Source organism: Limanda limanda, chromosome 7 (genome assembly GCF_963576545.1).
Source record: "Limanda limanda chromosome 7, fLimLim1.1, whole genome shotgun sequence".
NCBI classification, from domain to species: domain Eukaryota; kingdom Metazoa; phylum Chordata; class Actinopteri; order Pleuronectiformes; family Pleuronectidae; genus Limanda; species Limanda limanda.
Genome location: NC_083642.1, coordinates 15046046 through 15067144, shown reverse-complemented (window position 1 = coordinate 15067144; position 21099 = coordinate 15046046). Strand labels below are relative to the sequence as shown.

The following is a 21099-nucleotide window of genomic DNA, read 5'->3' as shown; positions in this document are numbered from 1 at the left end:
CAGCAAAACAAAAGCCAAAGTTTAGTGAAACATGTTAAACTCATATTGACGCCCCCTTGTGGCTATATTTTGGGAACACTAAAGAAAAAAGGGAGTCAAACTTAAAGCAATGAACCTGCATAATTATTATTATTTCAATTTTTAAGTATTTTAATGCATGTGAATTGATAGAGTATAAAGTTATATATATACGTTATCTTATACTTAATACTGATTTACTCTGTTTTGTACTTTCTGGAAAAATCATCAACACATTTTTCAGGGGCACTCCCTAGTGGGGGTTGTGTATTGTGTGTGAACTTCCATGTTTATGGTTTCACACCAACCCCTGTGACCTTCAACAATCAGGCATCACGGCCTGGATGTGACCAGTACCACTACTCATATTATTTATTCAATACATATTTTGATCATTTATCATGTATTATTTATTTAATTAGTGTTTCTTAAACAAGTTCCATTGTTGGCTACTCTCTACTCATGTGTGGATTGTGAAAGAGGACTGGATAGTGGGAACAGGGAAAAGACATAAATCACCTTCTCTCTACAAAATACACATGTACATTTTGTGATCCTAGGGGCAAACTCCAATTGGAATATAAGCAATAAACTGTAGTTGATTGTGAATGTTTATATTCAGGATGTCCAATCATTTCATATCCTGAATGTTATCATGCGGAAAGCCCTGTGTGGGTTTACAACAGTCTACTGTAAATGTCAAGTTGGTATATGTGACATCATCTGTGATGTCATTAGTCGGCAACAGCTGATAGTAATTAATGATACAGTATTGAATATTGACGATGACTTTATCCCATTCCTGGAGAGAGTCTGACAAAGATCTGTGGGGGAGTGAGAACTACAGACTCATTTGCAATGGCCCCACAATTAGACGACATAAAAAAAAAAGCTCAGTCCAGAAGTGTGTGCGTGTGGTGACGTGCGCGCCCTGTCGGTGGATGTCGTTGGGAAGATGTTGTTTCTCGAGGGAACTGCCAGCTGCAGATATGGTATCATGTGTCTCAGTGAACTTACTGGAAGTTACTGCCGATGGGGAAATGACTCGACGTTACTCCGCCCACGCACTCCTTCTGTGGAAGTTCACCGTGCCCACCCCGCCCACCCGCCTGTTTTACATACTGTACATGTCTGTGGCATATGGATCCTGTCGTTGTTTCTGTCCTGGCACATCGAAACCAGCAGGGCGCACTTTGTTTGTGATCTGTCAGACGGGATTTAACCAGAGGGGCCAGTGTGCGTGTGTGTGTGTGCGTGTATACGTGTGTGTATATGTGTGTGTATATGTGCCACATCTGCTGCGCACCGGGGGTGACAGTGAAGACATCAGGGCGCGTTCCAGACCAAGTTCAAACTTGAACGTGAGGACACCCAGGGCAGGAAACAATTACGCGCGGCGACACGACGTGCGCGAACAGGGAAGTGACTGAATCCACCCTGAGCGAGTGAGAGTTTACACGGCTCGGCACGGAGGACTGGCCTGGGTGCAGGACCAGTGGGGCACGGGCATCGATCCAGTGGGTGATGGAGGGAGGACGTGCTGAGTAACACTTACTGTGGATGAGCTACTTTCCACTCAAAAGGAAGAAGAGAAGGAGCCCAGCGCTTATCAATGTTGTGAGTTCATCTGCCTTAAACTGAAGGTAAGAGTCGACGCAGTGTGTTGCTTTATTGAGGCCTAGCCCGCTGCGAGAACTGTGCGTAAAACTGGTCTCAGCGTTTGATAAACAAATAACAACTATACCCAACAGACTGCAGCAGTTCGTGCGTGTGTGTGGGTGTGTGTGTGTTTGCGTGCATGTGTGTGAGAGAGCGAGAGAGCGAGAGAGACTTATATCCTCGTACACTTCTTCAAAACTTTAATAAAGTTATGACTTTTTTTAAATAGATTCAAATGTAGCTTCACTTTTATTTACCTTCATTGTCTTGTTAGTTCGTGTAATGTCGGAGTTATGTACAAAGTAGTAGCAATGTTTTTGTTGTTTTTTACTTATAAGGAAATTAATTGTTCCTGGTATTCATGTTTAGCCCGTGTGATCACATGTTGATATTGTTAAAAATACAGTTTATTCCATGTTGTATTATTAGCTCCCCAAATAAAATATCATGTATATTATTATATGAACTTCATCTTGAAAGTTGAATTAACCCTTTAATAACTGAAGTAAACTATATTTATATAGCACCTTTCAAAACCCAGTTACAAGTTGATTGTGGTGCTGTTACAGATGAGGAAAACATGACAAAATAAAACATTATTAAATTATTAAAATAGATGACTGTATTTAATGTGATTATGTATCTTGCACATACAAGTGAGGTATTAACAGCAAGTTATAAAGGGGCGGTAGTTTGGTTCATGTACATTTAATACTGTATTGTAAAGGTAAGGGCAGGCCAATAAAATTATTGAAATAATCCTTACAATAAAATAGCAACATAACTTCGATATATATCAGCATACTGCGTATGGATTGTGCAAGAACAGTGAGGAAGTTTAACACACAATCATTTACCGAAGATATGTGAGTTTAAAACCACAAACCTCACTCAGGAGCAAGAATCTGTCTTTATCAAATCAAATAGTTTGATTGGTTTGAATGTTGAGGGAACGCAGAGTTAAATCGTCAATATATATTCATGAAAAATATCCAGTACATAAACTGCTACTATATTGAGACGACCCAGAAAACCATGTTGATAATTCTGGCCTCAGAGGGTTACACATTGGTTGAGTGTGTTTACCAAATATCTGTTCTGTTTACAATATTACGTCTATATACAGTGTGTTGCATGTTTTATGGGCCTCTGAGGAGTGTTTGACCTTTCGGGTGACATAAATAAAGTTGGCTTGATGCACAGTGCGATCATGGGAAACGTTTTGCCTTCAAGGCTCTTTGCCGGAAAGCTTTTGCACTTGGTTGACTGCATTACGGTCCATTTGCACCCAAACGTTAATCTTTTCTTGATCCTAACAAAGATTTATTTTCTTGACTTAACCAAACTGTGCCTTAGAACCGAAATCAGAAAGCACTTCTACCGGTAAGACTTTCTGACTTCTTCAGAAATGTCAGCAACAAAACTTCTCTGAACCTCACCCGAAATTAGAGGAAGTTTTTCATCACTTATGCAATAAAGTTTTGGCCTTTGACTTGCAGAGTCTGTCTGTAAACTGGTGCTTTTCGTGGGAGGAGAATAGAATGAAGTGAGTTGTTGAAGATAAGTGGTCTTTGTGAGTTGGTGTGGTTTGATACTGGAGATGGAGGAAACTGGTCTAACAGTTTTTTTCGGCAGTGGATGTTTCAGGGAGGAGAGAGAATCTACCATGCATTAGTGTGCACAAGGGATCAATTACCCTGCATGTACATCCATGATGTGCAAGATAAGAGCGAACTGAGGGAAATTGGGAAATAACTTGTGTGCCAATGGGACTTGGTTGACCTGCTTGTTTATTGAACCTCCAAGATCTGGTCTTTAAAAATGAAAAGTGGTTGTGCACTTAATGTGCAGTGTCCCAGTGCACATAGTGAAGCCTCATCTGGGAAATTTATTGCAAATGGCTGACCCTGTGATACTACTGCAGATTGCTTCTGGCCACCCACTTTGTCTTTCTGAGTCTCCTCATAGCTTTGTGCCCCACGTCCTTACAATGCACAGTGATACCAACACACTCCCAACACCAGGGACTTGAACCAGGGAACACTTGACCAGGAGCTCTACCAGTCTGACACCCTCACCTTCTGCAAAAAGCTGCAGGATTGGCATGTTTTAAGTCAAACCAAACTTCCAGTATTTCCCATGCAGAGGTCAAAATTGAACCATAAGCTCATGTCGACGAAGTCAGAGTGGTGCTGCAGCTTTCACAGTGGTACTCTGAGGGTGAGGGTGATGTGTTGATCTAAGATGCAGGGCTTAAGGTTGAAGTAGTTGTTACTCTCATCAGGTCGTTAAAAAAAATTATGGCTACTTAAACAGTTGCTACAGCAGTGAAGCGTGCCAGCTAATGTCGGTGCAAGCCAGATGAAAGCGCGAAGGCTCTATAATTAACTGTATGTTTGCTATTATAAGACTAAGATGAAGGTTTGGTTCTGCTGCCGTTTAGTCCTTTTGTGCTAGCTTACCAAAATGTTTATAGACTCCTTTATGAGTATTGCACAACACTCCATTCCTTCAGTATGACTCACAAGACTGGCTCATGTCAAACTCTTATCTGGGAGATATTCACACTTTCAAATGCAATAAAGGTGTGATTGTGCTTCCGAAGCACTGCAGGCAATTGTTGGTTTCCCCTTCACGTTGCCAGGAGACAGCTGTGAAGTTTCGAGATTTAAGTGACAGTGTTTTAGGACTGGGTTTCTGTGGTTCTCTCTACCCAGTGTTGGGGAGTAACGGAATACATGTAACGGCGTTACGTATTTAGAATACAAATTATGAGTAACTGTATTCCGTTACAGTTACAAATTAAATAGATGGTATTCAGAATACAGTTACATTGTTGAAATCAGTGGATTACATGACGGTACTTCTCGAGTTTATTCACTCTCTCGTAAATCCACCGGCGGCACAGCCCCCAGGAAGCAGCTGGAGACCAGGGCTGCCGTAAGAGCGCACCTTCCCCCGGCGGCGTGAAGAAGCCTCACCGCTACCGGCTCGGGGCCGGGACCGAGGCTCTGAGAGACTTCCGTCGCTACCAGAAATCTACGGAGCTGCTGATCCGCAAGCTGCCCTTCCAGCGCCTGGTGAGAGAAGACCGACCTGCGCTTCCAGAGCTCCGCTGTCATGGCTCTGCAGGAGGCCAGCGAGGCACGCCGGGTTCACACCGGACGCTGAAGCGCCGGGCAGCGCTAATAATATCACCCGTTGACCCAGTAGTATAAAAGCATATAGTCACTTGTTGCTCCAACATTAACTGCAACAGCGTCCCAATTTAATGTCATCTATCTGCAAGAACTTCTCCGCTGTTTGCTCCGTTCAATGTCGGGTGTCGAGGGTAAATTACGTATTCTCCCCCCCCCCCTCTCTCTTTTTATCTTTATGACTGCTTGTGTGTCTGTAGTGGATGGGCAGAGGGGGGCATTTAATAATGTGATCGGTAAAATTGGTAAAATTAAAACTCCAGGACAACAGAAGGGGAATACAAACTATGGGATGCATACTTTATCATTTATATCATATAAAATGTCATCAATATCGTTTAAAATCATTTTTCAGTGTGTTTCCTGGAGCGATACGCTCGCGTCAAGCGCAAAAAAAAATAGACTCGACGCCGAAACGATCGCTGCACGGCGCGAGGCAGCCTTGGCGCAGGGGGGGGGGGGGTCCTTCAGCCTCCGGTGGGGCCGGCACAGAGATGGGAGAGGATGGGAGCCGGACATCCAGCTGGCCCGCCGCATCGGCGGAGAGAGAGTTTAAACTGCTGCTGCTCCACTGACTATAACAACGCCGCAATCATACACTTGCATTACAAACCGGAAGTATTCCAAGTATTCAGAATACGTTACTTAGATTAGTTAATGTAATGGAATACGTTACAGATTACATTTTTGGGCATGTATTCTGTATTCTGTAACGGAATACGTTTTGAAAGTATCCTTCCCAACACTGTCTCTACCCATAGGAAGTGAAGAAAGCTCCCAAGACATGTTTGCTTGGTTTTTACCAACAACTAATTTCAGATATCTGAATCTGTCAGTGTTGGTGTGCATGTTTTCCATATTTTTATTTCACCTACATGCAGCAGTTTTGAATTCGGTTCTAAGTTTGTTTATTGCTGTATTTAAAACAGCACATAGCTCCGTGACCCAGGCGTCTATTGCTGTGAAACTACACAGTGTCTGTTCATGTTCCTTGTTTTGGATGAACATGGGCACTGTAGTCGATTTTAAGTTAATTCCATATAGACCATCTTAAGGCTGTAACTGTTCACTATGCATAGCAAAATTATATTCAACTATTATAACAGTGAGAAAAGTTTTACTAAAGAAAAAGTACAAATAACTAGACAAAAATGGACTCGTAGTCCACTCGTATGGACTAGTAAAAGTAAGTCTTCGTTTTCTTTTCAAAGGTTTCTTTTCTACTGGAGTAAAAGTTGGTACTTGCTTTTAAATGTACTAAAAGTATAAAAAAGTAAAAGTACTTGCGGAGTATAGCCTATTCTCTATTGTAACAGCCTACTTCACCTTTAACTGAGCTTATTGTATATTCTCTTCATTAGAATAATACAGGCTCTACTGAAATCTGCATCCGACTGAATGATTCCAATTGAAAAAATGTATTATTGTTCATCACTTAAATTCTCCTCTCGACATATTTAATTTAAATTGGTGTGAGCATTGATTGGATGCACAGCATAACTTCTTTCTGCACGTTTGAGAGTGGTTTAAATAGTAGTTTACAAGTAGTAATAGTTTAAAGGGAAACTATATATTATTTTAATGATTTGCATCTATGGTAGGAATTAATGTGTTCAGGCTGAGTAGGGTAAAGGGAAGTGCAGAGAGATGCAGAAATGTCTTCTTTTGTTTTGGTCTTTTGATGGGATTAGTTGATGAGGGAAAAATGAAAAATAAAAGACGACACCAGCCTTGTTACTATAGTCACCGCCAAGGAGGTTATGTTTTCACCCCTGTCTGTTTTTTCATTGGTTTGTATGATTGTAAACCAGATTGGATTCAATCTGAGGTTCATCCATTTCATTTAGCTGACACTTTTATCCAAAGCGACTTACAATAAGTGCATACAACCATGAGGAAACAAATCCAGAACAACACGAATCAAGAATGTACTATTTCTTCAAGAAAGCCAAACTACAAATTGCTATAAGAAAGTCCCATTTAAGTGCTACTAAATTGTAAGGTTAAACTTATATTCAAGGTATAGTCGGAAGAGGTGTGTTTTTAGTTTGCGGCCGAAGATGTATCGATTTTCTGCTTTCCTGATGTCGATGGGGAGCTGGTTCTACCAATTAGGAGCCAGGACAGCAAACAGTTGGATTTTGTTGAGTGGTTAGCTGCGGACAGCCACTGGTAACCAGTGAAGGGAGCGGAGGAGCGGAGTAGTGTGAGTGAACTTAGGTTAAAGACCAGCCGAGCTGCTGCATTCTGGATGAGCTGCAGAGGTCGGATGGCACTAGCAGGTAGACGAGCCAGGAGGGAGTTGCAATAGTCTAGGCATGAGATGACCAGATCCTGGACCAGAAGCTGCACAGCCTCCTGAGTGAGATCTACAGGAACGTGTTGTTGCAGTATTGTTGGCAGTAAGGGAGAGTGTACTGTTGAGAGTCACACCCAGGTTCCCAGGAGTCTGGGTGGGGGTTAACAGGAAGTTGTCAAAGGTAATAGTCAGGTCGTGGGTGGGAGAGCCTTTCCCTGGAAGGAAAAGGAGTTCAGTCTTGTCAAGCTTCATTTTTAGGTGGACATCCACTGAGAGATGTCAGTCAGACAGGCAGAGATTTGTGATGCTACCTGTGTTTCATATTGGGGAAAAGAGAGGATTAGTTGGGTGTCATCAGCATAGCTGTAGTAGGAAAATCCATAGAATGACAGAGCCGAGAGAGTTGGTGTACAGAGAGAAGAGGAGAGGACCGAGGACGGAACTTTGAGGGACCCAAGGAGTGAGAGGACAAGGTTCAGACACAGATCCTCTCCAAGTTACCCGGTCAGTGCGGTCGTTGAGGTAGGATGCAGGGAGATAGCAGAGCCTGAGACACACAGAGGCTGAAGGGAGGAAATAAGGATCTGGTGGTTCACTGTGTCAAATGCAGTACAAAGATCTAGAAGAATAAGGACAGAGGAGAGAGAAGCTGCTCTAGCAGTGTGAAGTTGCTCAGAGACAGCTAGGAGGGCAGTCTCAGTTGAGTGGCCTGCCTTGAAACCAGACTGGTGAGGGTCAAGAAGGTTGTTATGGTGGAGATAGGAGAGGTGATTAAAGATGGCTCGCTCGAGAGTTTTGGAAAGAAAGAGAAGAAGACAGACAGGTCTGTAGTTGTTAACTTCAGACAGGTTGAGGGTGGGTTTCTTAAGGGGAGGGTTAACTCTTGCCTCCTTCAGAGATTTAGGGAAACAGCCAGTTGATAGGGAAGTGTTGATAAGATGGATGAGAAAAGGAAGAAGGTCAGGAGTAATAGACTGGAGATCGTGAGATGGGATGGGGTCAAGGGGACAGGTGGTTAGGCAGGCTGAGGTTACCAAGGTAAGAACTTGATTGTGAGACAGGGGTTGTAAGAGGAAAGCGAAGGGGATGAAGATGAAGGAAGATTAGAAAATGAGGAGCGTATGTCATCTATCTTTTTTGTAAAATAATTGGTAGAAGAGTGAAAGGAGGAGGTGGAGTGGGGGGTCAAGGAAGTTGGAAAAGATGGAGAAGACATTTTTTGGGGGTTAGAAAATAAGGATTGAATTCTAGTTAGGTAAAATGAGCTTTTGGCTGCAGAAGTAGAGGCAAAGAAAGAGGAGAGAGGAGATTGATAAGTGAGGAGGTCGTCAGGGTGTTAAGATTTTCTATTACATTTTGGTATGTATCCAGATCAGGGAGCAGATAAATTTCTTTTTTTTTAAACTTTCTTTACATTGCTGGTCAGGGACAAATTCATGGATCTTAATGAAAAATAATTTGCGCAGCTGGATTTAATTTAAGGGACTGTTTGGGCTCAGCAGTGCAATTCTAGTTCTATAATATTAGAGTTTTTGATTAAAATAAAATGCCCTGTTTTGTTTTTTCAATCACTGAGAAATGTAGTAAAATTGAATATTCATGCATAATATGTCTTTACACTCTGATTTTTGTAGCCCTGCTTGATCATGGCCCAGTGGCAACACATGTCCCAGCTAATCCAGCGCCTGCCTGATGACATCGTCAACAACCTCTATCCCCCAAACCTCTTCCCCATTGAAGTCAGACACTTTATAGCTGAATGGATTGAGAACCAAAGATGGTACACAAATACACCCACACACACGCACACACACACACGCACCATACATAGACATGTGATGACATGTTGAACAAGCGTGCTGAGGATTTCATTAAATATTGTGTTTGCTGGCTCATGATGAGCTCTTGTCTGTGTGTGGCTCTATTACAATCACATCTTACATGCCTGTGTGTGTGTGTGTGTGTGTGTGTGTGTGTGTGTGTGTGTGTGTGTGTGTGTGTGTGTGTGTGTGTGTGTGTGTGTGTGTGTGTGTGTGTGTGTGTGTGTGTGTGTGTGTGTGTGTGTGTGTGTGTGTGTGTGTGTGTGCATGCTCAAAGGGACGACTTTTTGCCGGAGAATGTGGAGCAAGAGAGCCAGGCCCGAGCTCTTTTGGACCAGATCATCAGCATGTTGCAGCAGATTGCTCAGCAGAATGCGAATGTGGTGGTCAAGATGAAGTTGATGCAGATCAGCAGGTCCATGGTAGGAGAACTGTAGCCATTGTATTCTGTATAATATCAAGCAGCTGCCAATGGTCACAGCAGGTCTGTGTCTGAAATCACTCACTACTCACTCTAAAGTACATTTTTTAATTTGTCTGAATGTTTTTTTTAGTGAAAATCTTTATACCCCTATATAAAAAGTTGTGTGCAGCTAATCACGACTAATCGAGCAATAAATACCATCGTGCTTTGCAATTGTTATCCATGAAATACAAATGGCCACCAGACGAGAGTAGAGAATATAATATATTGTAAAAACAAAAGATTTTCAAGTCTGAATAAAAAGTACTTGAGCCTCAAATGTGACATAGTAGAAGGGAGAAGCAAACAGAAAAGCATTGATTTAAATGAATAATATGAAATATGATGATATGGCATGTTTTAGTTGTGCAACAGCAATGACTTATTTAACGGTTCAAGAGAAAATTAGTCGTGTTCAAAAGTTTTTTATTTATTTTTGCTGATGAGCTGAGTATATAGTCCTTTACATAGAACTTCCTACTCAGAAGGAAGGAGTGAATTAGTGAGTGACTTCACACACAACCTGAGTGATGCAAGACAGGAAGAGAGACAGGAAAACACTTTCTGGAGTAATCAAAGACATTTGTGAGGCTGTAGTAAAGGTGAAGGGTGCCTTCAAATAAACCTCAAGAAAAAAAAAAAATACCTACACTTTTTTTTTTTTTTTTTACATATGTTTGTGCAAACCTGCCACAACATGAATTCAGACAAGTTACCATGGCATCGGCTTAATGTACCATTGTACACTAGAAGCTGTATCATAGATGGATCCAATAGTACATGTGGTTTCTTTACAGACTGGGTTCCAACGGCAGCCTCTACAGTTTGCAGTGCTCGTCAGGGACATCCTCAGGAAGGAGCGGGGTCTGCTCAACACGGTGAGAACCTCATTAACTGACACAGTTTGCTTTTAGTTGTCTTAAGGCCAGGTGAATCTCGATATATCTGAGTATATGTTATAGGTGACAAATGAATGGCTCACTGCCGTTAATACCCCAGTATAAAATCTGTATGTGTACAGATCCATGAAGACAGCATCATCCAACATCCGAGCTTTTGGGGGCATGAGGTGTAAAATAATTGTATTATCCCTTTTATTTAGCAGTATTTTGACTCCTGCTGCAGTTGGTTTGATAACTGTGAGTCAAACTCCCGTCCACAGTCAGTTTTCAGTTTAAAATCTGGTAAAACAGTGCAGTTAAAGAGAAGCTGACATTGTTCACTGATTCACAAGTTTTGTTGGAAAATCAAACTTTCATTTCATGTTCAATTTCACTTTCCGGCTTTCATTTTGGTGGCTTTTTAATTGCGTCATATCCGCTTTGGCCTTGGTTTTGCCCGTCTGCAGTTAAGCTTCCAGAGCAAATAAAGAATGGCAAAGGAGAAACACACTACGAGGCAGCCACTTGTAATGGATCACATTATTCAGTGCTGTTTGCATAGCACTTCAATACTGGACCTCATCTGTGAACAGTATTTGTCTGAGCCACACCAGGTAGATTTAGATCTACAATGGTGGTGAAGAAGATAACTCCCATGATCCCATACTGCTTTATGATGTCATCAAATTAGGACTTTTGTTATTGTTTTGATTAAGAGACCCCCAGTGGCCGAAGTTGAATATTGGTGAAAAAATGTAATTGAATTGTATGTTTATTTCTAATGATGTAGGTTTATTACATGTACTTTTATATGTACGCCTCTTTATATGCACTATAATTGTAAAACATAGCATGCTCTCAGTGTCTCTCCTTGTTAAATCAATAAAAATATTACACTGTGTGTAGCCCACTCAGATCCCCAGCCCTCCCGCGTACCAGTATGAGTGTGGAGAACCATCGTTCCCCAACATGCAGGATGTGGACCACTTGGTTCTGAAGGTGCTGGAGGTCCAGAACATTCGACAGAAAATGCACCAGCTGCAAGAAGAGCTCAACTGGGAGAGACAGAACTATGAGGGTTTACAAGGTGACACACACACACACACACACACACACACACACACACACACACACACTCAAACAAATTTAGAGACTTTCTGCAGAAATGCCTTTATTCATTTTCACAATAATAAAATACTAAAAACAGCCGATATTGACTGAAAATGGAGTAAGACTATTTCAGTTCCTCTTTAATAAAACAAAAGTTGCTTTCTATATTAACAGTTTCAATTTCGTTTTTTCATGCTTTTTAATAGTTTTTAGTTTCGGTTTAACTGTGATATGAAGTTTAATCAGTAGGGAATTTACTTAAAACCTCATTCAGTTTTATTTTTTTAAATGCATACATGCAATTCATCTGCATTTGCTATATATAGACTATATTGTTAAAAGTTGACGTATAAATATTGGTATAGGGGGAAAAAATGACATGTCAGAGGTTTAACATGTAAATATAAAAAAGTGAGGGGCAAACAATGGAGCCCTGAGGTGCTCCCAACTTTTCAAATCAGGAAAACCACTGATGAAATCACAGTTGATGATTGACTCGTTCTGTTGAGTTACTTCCTGGTATTGTGCATGCTTACTCACTGACATGTCTTACTGGAAGGAATCATGGAGCAGAGCCATTGTTGATGTTAAAATTTATTTTCAGTCTTAATGTTCCAAAGTTTAATTTTGTTATTTAATCTTGTTATTTTCCTGCTTTGACAACAGTCAAAGGCCTCAAGTTCCGTTTTTGCATATGGGATGATAACTTACAGTATGAGTTGGCCACTCATTTATAGATAAGAGAAATAAACCTCAGTGATCAGTTGGGCAAATAGCAACTACTTGACCTTATTCAACTCCTACAGCCATTATACATATATATAAATATATATATATATATTTAATATGTTTTGCTTGTTATAATCCTCTATTGACACTGTTCTTGTGATTACACGTTTATGATTCCTGTTGTTTTTATCATGTATAGCACCTTGTAAACCTTGTTTTGGAAAGGTGCAATATAAATAAAGTCTATTCTTTTTATTATTATTATACAGGCTTTCCTCTACTCTGTCATTTTTAAATGATGCTGTAAATGTGTCTTCAATGCGTCTCCACTGAAAACTTCTCCACTAGGGTTAGGGTTTCAATATTGTCCTTGCTTTCTCAGAGAAGAATTTACGGATCTGATATTAAGGAGTGTTTGAAATTTGTTGCAGATTTGAATAACAATCTGAATCTAGTCAATTTAGAAGAGGTTTCATAAGGAGTTTTTGAGGCCTGAGTGGTCTTTTATTAAATGTTTCTGATGAACACTGCAACTACTCTAGTACTTGGCATTCCAGCTGTACATACAATGAGTATATATAGCCCAGCTTTGACTGTGTCTTTGTTAACTTGGCATGTTCAAGTGTTGCTATCCTGCTATTAAATATTACAGGATGGGTGATTTCTTATTAGAAAAATGCCGACTCAACATATTATTTTATTCCTACAGGGCCAATCCAGCAGAACGGACTGGATGCCAAAAAATCTGAAATCCAGAAACACATCCAGCAATTGGAGTACAACGTGAATGCAATGACCACGGTGAGCTGGGCACTAGTTTATTTAGCCAGTGTCAACATTACTGGAAACTGAAGGGAACTGATTATTCTTTTTGTAAATAAAACCACAATAAGTGTCATATTAAAGCAGTTAAGACAAATTGCCAGTAGAACACTGCTCTTAGGTCAGAGTTTGACATTTGTAGTCATCTAATAATCACACTTCCTCAAGTACAAGTCTCTCACCATCATCATTATACATTTAGAACCTAAAAAACATCCATATAATTGTTGGGCCTAATGTTGGTTTGAAATTACTTTAAACACTTATTAGTGCAGTACATAATATTTCTGTGTTTGTGTGCGTGATGGTTATTGACATGTACATTCATGCACGTGTTTGCCAATGTGTGTCAGTTTAATGTGTTTGGATACTGGTTGCTATAGAAACGCTTCCAGCTGCTGCAGGAGTCTGTGGACTGTCTGGACCAGTGTCAGGTCCGACTGCTCAGCAGGCTGAAGGCGTGGAGGTGGGAGCAGTGCAAGGCCGCCATCGGACAGCCCTTTGATGAAAACCTCAACCCCCTGCAGACCTGGTGAGGTGCACCCCACTTATTCATTAACTTTATCCTATCCAAGTGAAACCACACACCTAATTCGACATGACATCTAAGCAAGAGTGAATAGAAGAAAGAAAGTTATATCTTGGGAACGCCTTCAGACAAGTGCTTCAAATTTGTCACAAACATTCAATAGAACTGAAGATTGGACAAATCAGCATTTGGTGGTAACAGGTCAAATCCTAAGTTAGGGTCCCTAACCATTAAAGATTCAAATTAAGTGACATGATAATGTTTTGCAAAAGTACATTTCTGGCCAGCATTTTTTGTCTAGTATTTGTCTTTAAATATTTTTACTTATTACTCATTTTTCTGTTAGGTGTGAGCAGCTGCTTGGGGTGAACGGGAACCTGCGACAGGAGTTGATGCTGATAGTGGAGCATATCCCAGAGCTCCAGGAACGACTGAGGCAGCTTCAGCAGGTTCTGATTCAAAGGTAGGACATTAGTTCTTTGTCTGTATATATTCCAATTTCTTTTAAAAATTTTAAACATGGTTTCCTCACTCATGTAGCTGATGTTTCCTGCAGCTCTCTTGTAGTAGACAAGCAGCCCCCTCAGGTCATAAAGACTCAGTCAAAGTTCTCCACCACTGTGCGATATCTGCTGGGGGAGAAAGTGGCTCCTGGGAAGCCTGTGGTGCTGAAGGCGCAAATCATTAATGAACTGCAGGCCAGGAACCTGGGCGGTGTCCCTGGGTGAGTCATGCATATATATATATATATGTACAGTAACATGACAGATTACAGTTAATGACTTACAGATTTTTACGGAACAAAGAAATAAACATTCTTGAATGTGTTCTGTTAATTACTCTAGTTTTTTTATTAAAACATGAAAACATGTATCTCTAAACTGTTACAATGATTACAGAATCGTAAACAACGAAATTCTGTAAGAGCTTAATGATTTGATTTGTCATTAAGCATTTTATTGACACCATTAGCAAGATTTACTACATCAACAAAGCTACATTATCCTTTGTCATAATGCCAAGGAGGTAATATTTTCACCTTCATCTGTTTGTTTGTGGGTTTACATTTACATTATGGTGCAGATCCAAGAATTTTCTCGTTCTTTGGTGTCTTATGACAAATAATTCCCTACGGCTATCAAACACTTCCTTTTTTCTTTTATATTTTATTTTCTACTACAAGAAGTCGACAATCATGTGTAGGATTGTTTAGCCTTGGCGTTGGTATGAGCTTGATTCTAGTAGCTTCTCTGATATCTAGCAGCAGTCTGTTCCATAACTTTGGAGTATAGTTAACAAAAGCTGGATCTCCGATTGTCTTTCGTCTGTAGTTGGGAACCTCTGATAGACTTACTGCAGATTACCTCAGAATTCTAGAGGGGACATAGTTAACCAGAGAGTCAGCTATGTAACTCCGTCCTAGTCCATTCAGAGCCTTGTATGTAGGGAGGAGAACCTTAAAGGGAATCCTGTGTGCAAGTGACCAGTGCGAAGCAGCTAGAACTGGACTAATGTGCTCTACTCCTCTTGGTTCTGGTTATGAGTTCTGAATGAGCTGGACTCTCTATTCTTGTTAAAAGTGCATTACAGTAAGAAATGAAGGCATTGGTCAGCTTTTTAATATCTGTCTGATTTTAAAATGGTGGAAAGTTTGGTCACCTTGTTGATGTGGGCGTTGAAACTCAGATCTGAGTCTAAGATAACACCTAGACTTATCACATCCAAGGAGTTAGCTAATCCAGATGATTTCCCAGCATTTCTCTTTTTGATTTTGGACAGACTAAAAGGATTTCTGTTTTATCCTCATTAAGCTTGAGGGAAATTATTGCTCATCTGTATATTTTTTGCTGACAGACATTAATTGTTGGAGCGCAGTGAGTTATCAACATTTGGCTCAGCAGTTGTGTATGATCTGCGAAACTATGGAAACAAACATTGCACGATCTGATGATGTCAGTCAGTGGCAGCATGTACAGTAAGAATAATAAAGGTCAAAGGCCGCTCCCCTGTCCAGCCTCCACAACAGTCAGATAACTCACGTTCAAACAGGTTTGGCGTCTAGTTTCCAACTTAATCACTCTTTAATATGATTGCACAAGAATGATGGGAGTGATGAGCAAAAACTTGTAACCCCCCCCGCCTACAGGTGGATGCTGGGGTGGTGGAGGGGCTGAAACAACTAGTAGAAATACTGCAGCAGCAGTGCGAGCAAAGGGGGTGATGGGAAATGTATCGCTGCTTAAATAGGCCGCATAAAAAGGTGGGTGTGTATTATAGATGGTTGTGGAGAGTGAGGTGTGTCACATGGTGCATGTCACATGATTTGAGCAGGGCAGCTCGAGCTGGCTGCCTGAACCAACTTGCGGGGTTCGCTTCATTTTAGCTTGTCAAAAACATGATCTCCAACACTGACAGAACTTTCTTCTCCCTTATTTGTTCGTTATAAATGAAATCACACGTCACGCATAATCGTCTTGGCTTTTGTTTAGTATTCAGCAAACCTACATTGTTTTTTTAATTAATCCAATGAAATAGAAATGCCCTGAAAATAAATTCCAAAAGGTTCCTAATGTACATGACGCAAAAATCCTTATTGAATCTTTTTTATGCTGTCTGCAGTGATAATGTCGGGGAGCTGATCAACAACACTGCAATCCTAGAACACAACACAGCCAGCAAGAGCACATGTGCTACCTTTAGGAATATGGTATGTACCGATAGAGATTCATCAGCTGAGATTTAGTTATTGTTCTGTCCCCCTAGCAAATGTAAACTCTTATTTTGGTTCAACAGTCCATCAAGAAGATCAAGAGGGCCGACAGAAAGGGATCCGAGTCTGTGACGGAGGAGAAATTTGCTCTCCTGTTCTCCACAGAGATCACCATCACAGGCTGTGACACTCCCTACAGGATACAGGTGTGTAGGGAAACCAGTTTCAACAGATCTCCCCTCATTCGTCATCTCACACGCTTCATTTAGCAGCCACAGAAGTAATAAACTGATTTTACAACTATAGAAGATTCCACATGTTGCCGCCGTAAAACATTATTTAAAACCTTATGTGATTTGTTTCTCCTTAGTTTGATCGTTAAACTTTATTATGTCATCGATTTTAGATGATCTCCCTGCCAGTGGTCGTCATTGTCCATGGAAGTCAAGACAACAACGCTCTGGCCACTATCATTTGGGACTGTGCTTTTTCGGAACCAGTAAGTGTCACATTAGTCTTTTGTTTAACTTTTCTAATAATATCCGCTATTGCGTCTTACCAAGTCAAAATGTCTGTTGTGAAAAAGGTTTATTGGGTTTCTATGAAGGTGATATATCACTGCAGGATTATCACTGGTCGAAGGTGATGGTTATGTTTTTACCTAGTATCATCCACTACCGGAGACCTGGGTTTGCACAAAACTACTTAACATGTTAATAATAATAACAATTATTCTCGCCGTGTGTCTTTGTCATCAGGACAGAGTGCCGTTCGTGGTGCCGGACCGCGTCCCCTGGAGGATGATGTACAGTACTCTCAACAGTAAATTCACCTCTGAGGTCCAGACGAAGCACAACCTGGACCACTACAACCAGCACTTCTTGGCCCAGAAGATATTTGACAAGCCTGACTTTTCTGAGGACTTCAGCAACATGATGGTTTCCTGGGCCCAGTTTAATAAGGTACGCTCAATTATATGTCGTCATGCACAGACATACACATTCTGACATATTCACTCATATCTCACTTTGGCTCTCAATCCTACAGGAGGTTCTCCCGGGTCGACCTTTCACTTTCTGGCAGTGGTTTGAGGGAGTAATGGATCTGTCCAAGAAGCACCTGAAGAGCTACTGGAGCGAAGGGTGAGGAGACTGGACAGATAGTGAAATTGTTCAAATTAGCAGCCTGCTACAAAATGAATAATGACAAGTGTTTCCAATGTTTGTCTCCATTAGGCTGATATTTGGTTTCATTGGGAAGCAGCATCTCCACCTGATTCTCCAAGACAGGCCCAACGGGACTTTCCTTCTTCGCTTCAGTGACTCAGAGATCGGAGGCATCACCATTGCTTATGTGTCTGCTACTGAGCGTAAGTGTTGGAGGGGCACCAATTATCTTGTTTAACTTCACAAACATTCGGTAATAATTTAAAAAATAATTTATTAAATTGCTGGATAGTAAAACAATGTTTAAAGTTGGGAGACCATATCTTTAAGCTTTCTGTAGTAACAGTGTTGAGCATTTTACCTGGATTATAACATTTTTTATACAACAGAGAGCTTTAAAAAAAAAGACAAATAAGGCTCTAGTGAAGCATGGAAGCATAGACTGTAAATGAAGATAGACGACAGGTCTCCACGTCCTAGCATTCCTCAAAAATGAAGCTCAAATATCCTGTATACAGGTGCCGCCACCGTGCGCTTTCCACATCATATGGAGTCAGAGTCTGTTTCTGTGTCCCACCGATTCTCCCTCTTCGACCAATGACAATTCAGTCTCAGTGGTCAATTAAGACATTTAATAAATTGTTATTGCATCAAATAACTAGCCATAACCAAACTCAATGTACAAATGAGCACAATATACATAACTGTGATAACAGCTACTTAAAATGACAGAAACCATCTTTTAGAAAGGTCTTTATTTCTTATAGTACTTTTGTTCGGCCCACCCTCTATATTATAGAGACTATAACATGGAGGAGGAAAGGTTTACGACCTGTACTGCTGCCAGCCACCAGGGGGCGATCAAGATGATATGGCTTCACTTTTGGGGAGCAGTCATGTTGTCCATCTTTACATACAGTATATAGTGAAGAGACACATATTTCACATGCTGTTATTTGTGTCACCTTTATTGTAATAGAGGTCTTTTAGAGTTGTACATAGTGCTGGGCTCCCATGAGTAAAACAGTCAACGCTAGAAGCACAAAGTAATAATAACAACTCTCAGACTTCTTTCATGCACTGAAAAAATAAAGTTACATGATTCTTTTTCCCAAGATGGGGCCCAGAAAATCCAGAATATCCAGCCCTTCACCAAGAGAGACCTTGAGATCCTCAGCCTTGGTGACCGCATCCGTGACATCAATCACATAACTCACCTGTATCCTGAATTCCATAAACATGAAGTTTTCAAAAAATTCTACTCAGGTAATGTTCTTCATCAAAAGATTGTAAGTTTTCAGTTTTATGTTCTTAAATCCAAGTGAGGACAGGCAATTAACAGATGGAGGTCTTTTTGTTTTGTGCTCTTGTCCAAACAGAGCCTCAAGCATCAACCCTTGGGGGTTACATCCCGGTGTCACTGCATACTAAAGTCGGCGTGTAAGGAAGATCTTTATTACAAATAAACCACGTCATCTTATGCACTTACAGTCATTTTGAGAGTTATGGAAAACATTTTAAACATGTTGTGTTTGTGTGCAGTGAAACTCGTTCAGTGATTCCCCCTCCTCGCATGGCCGATAACTTCCCTGGGTAAGTGTCACACCTACACTTCTCTTCCTCTCTTTATTTCCAAACCATTATTCCCCTGTGCTGTCCTCCACCAGCTACCGACCAATCCTCTGACACTGAGACTGTGTTTGTCTGCATATTTACTTTTGTCCCACCCAGGCTGCCCCAAGGGAACCTTTGAGATAATCAGTCAAACGTTTTAAAAGTCAAGAACTTTAGTAGTTGGAGGCACCTTTGCCTCTGTATATAATGGATTACCAGTGTCTTCTTTTTCAGGACAAAATGTCAATGTTACCTGGTTACAGTTCCTGCCCTTCTTTTCAGGCATCAGTTCCAGCAGTCTTTCAGCCCGCAGGACTCCATCGTTCAAGAAATGGACACTGCAGCTAATTCCGAGGTGGACTTCAGCCCAAACCCTCCTGTTGTCTTCCAAGAGGAAAAGTAGGTGTTTCATCTTCATACCAGTGCATGATGTACATTTGCTTTGTTTGTCCTACAAAAATTGTTTCACTCAGTGTTAAGATACCATTAAGTGTATGTGTCTGTCTCTAGCCCCGCAGGTAACATGGACCTGGATTTGGACAGTATTCTCCGGACATTGGATGAATAACAAGACGTCCCATCAAAACTGTTGTGGAAGGGCAAAGCAGACGTCAAATAGAGACCCGAGACAAACTCATATGAACTTACTTATATAAGATAAAGTGTTTGTGCAGACGTTCGTCCTTCACTGTCATTTTCCATCTACACCTCCATCTGCTTATCTTCAGAGACAGATTTTTTGTCTCTGGGACTCTGAGCTGGAGGAAGCATGGAATCGTTTTGTAGGCAAGTAAAACTGAGAACAAACCAGAATGAAAAACGCATTCATTGCTGTCCCCCGGCCTTCTGTGCTTTGTCTTGCACTTTAAAAAACAACAACTTTTCTCTCTATTCCCTGATGCTGGGTTTGTGGCTGTTGATTTCTTTGATACATTTGTGTGAATTCAGGAAAATCAGTGGATTACTCTATTGTTTACAGCGCTTTTGCAACAGTGACTTATTCTATGTGATAGCTGACAGCGTGATGTTCATGGAAAGATAAAGGTGAAAAACAGAACAGTGGAGATTATTTTTCAGGGTATGAAACGTATCACATGATCACATGTTATCCTTTGTGTTTGTTGCATATTTGAATGTCAGCTTTACTGTTTATAACTCTCCTTGTGATTGGAAAGCTTGGGAAGCCTCTGCTATATTATGTTATGTCAGTCAGTTACACAGTGATGAACAGTATGCATGGTTAATACTTTGTAACTCTGCTATGGGTCAATAAATGTTTAGAGCTCAAACCTATGCTGTGGAATAGTGAGGATAAGAAACATGACAAGATTGTGTTTCACTATAAATTTACAATGAAAGTGATGATAATGGTGGCAGGCAACATTTATATCATATTAGGTATATTAATGTATCAATTACCATCAAGTGAGCACTTATAAATATTACATATTAAAGCCTTTGTTCAATATTTAAAAAAAATTCTCCTTGCTTTTCTGCGATGCAGTCTGTGTTCAGTGGTGTGAAACCCAATGAGATGGGGTTGTGCTGTTTATGTCTTTTTATCTGTTTTGCATTGTTAAAGCCGTGCAATTCTAAAATATCGAAATAGCTGTGAAGCACTGGAGTTATTTAGAAACTTTGCAATGTTGCTCTGACAACAGATGCATTACCTTTCCATCATCATCGCTCTAAGTTTAATTTTGTTCTGAATTTAGCCTCTTTTACTCACATCTAAATGTATCATCAAAACCAGACCTCCCCATAAACTAACTTTGGGCTCAATCAGAAGCTTTGCACTAAACCTGACACCTAATACATAGTGTAATAACGCATATCTCAAATAAAGTGTGTTGGATGTAGCATGCTTATTCACTGGATGGTAACCATTTATATTCATGTGGATTGTCTTTTAGTTTATAAAATCGTATTACTATGGTGATAAGTTCAAATCTCAGTTCTTCTCAAGATATCATAAATATTTTTGGTGAATGTACAAGAAATTAGATATTAGTTCTCCCTCGTAACAGCTGTTTGTGGCACTACATGGAGGAGTGTATCCTGCAAAAGGTGTTGACAACAGAT

The 21099-nt window shown here is 40.6% G+C and overlaps 1 protein-coding gene across 1 annotated transcript; it reads left to right on the top strand.

The window, feature by feature from the left end:
* The first annotated feature begins 1161 nt into the window (after nucleotides 1-1161).
* Nucleotides 1162-20876, top strand: stat6 (signal transducer and activator of transcription 6, interleukin-4 induced). The gene is made up of 20 exons (XM_061074935.1): nucleotides 1162-1661; nucleotides 8808-8953; nucleotides 9271-9415; nucleotides 10254-10334; nucleotides 11244-11424; nucleotides 12886-12977; nucleotides 13382-13530; nucleotides 13874-13990; nucleotides 14084-14251; nucleotides 16147-16234; nucleotides 16321-16443; nucleotides 16644-16736; nucleotides 16996-17199; nucleotides 17285-17379; nucleotides 17473-17606; nucleotides 18520-18669; nucleotides 18783-18843; nucleotides 18946-18996; nucleotides 19300-19416; nucleotides 19528-20876. Exons 2-20 carry the CDS (start codon nucleotides 8820-8822, stop codon nucleotides 19583-19585), a joined length of 2241 nt encoding a protein of 746 aa, XP_060930918.1. The 5' UTR covers nucleotides 1162-1661; nucleotides 8808-8819; the 3' UTR covers nucleotides 19586-20876.
* The last annotated feature ends 223 nt before the right edge of the window (nucleotides 20877-21099 follow it).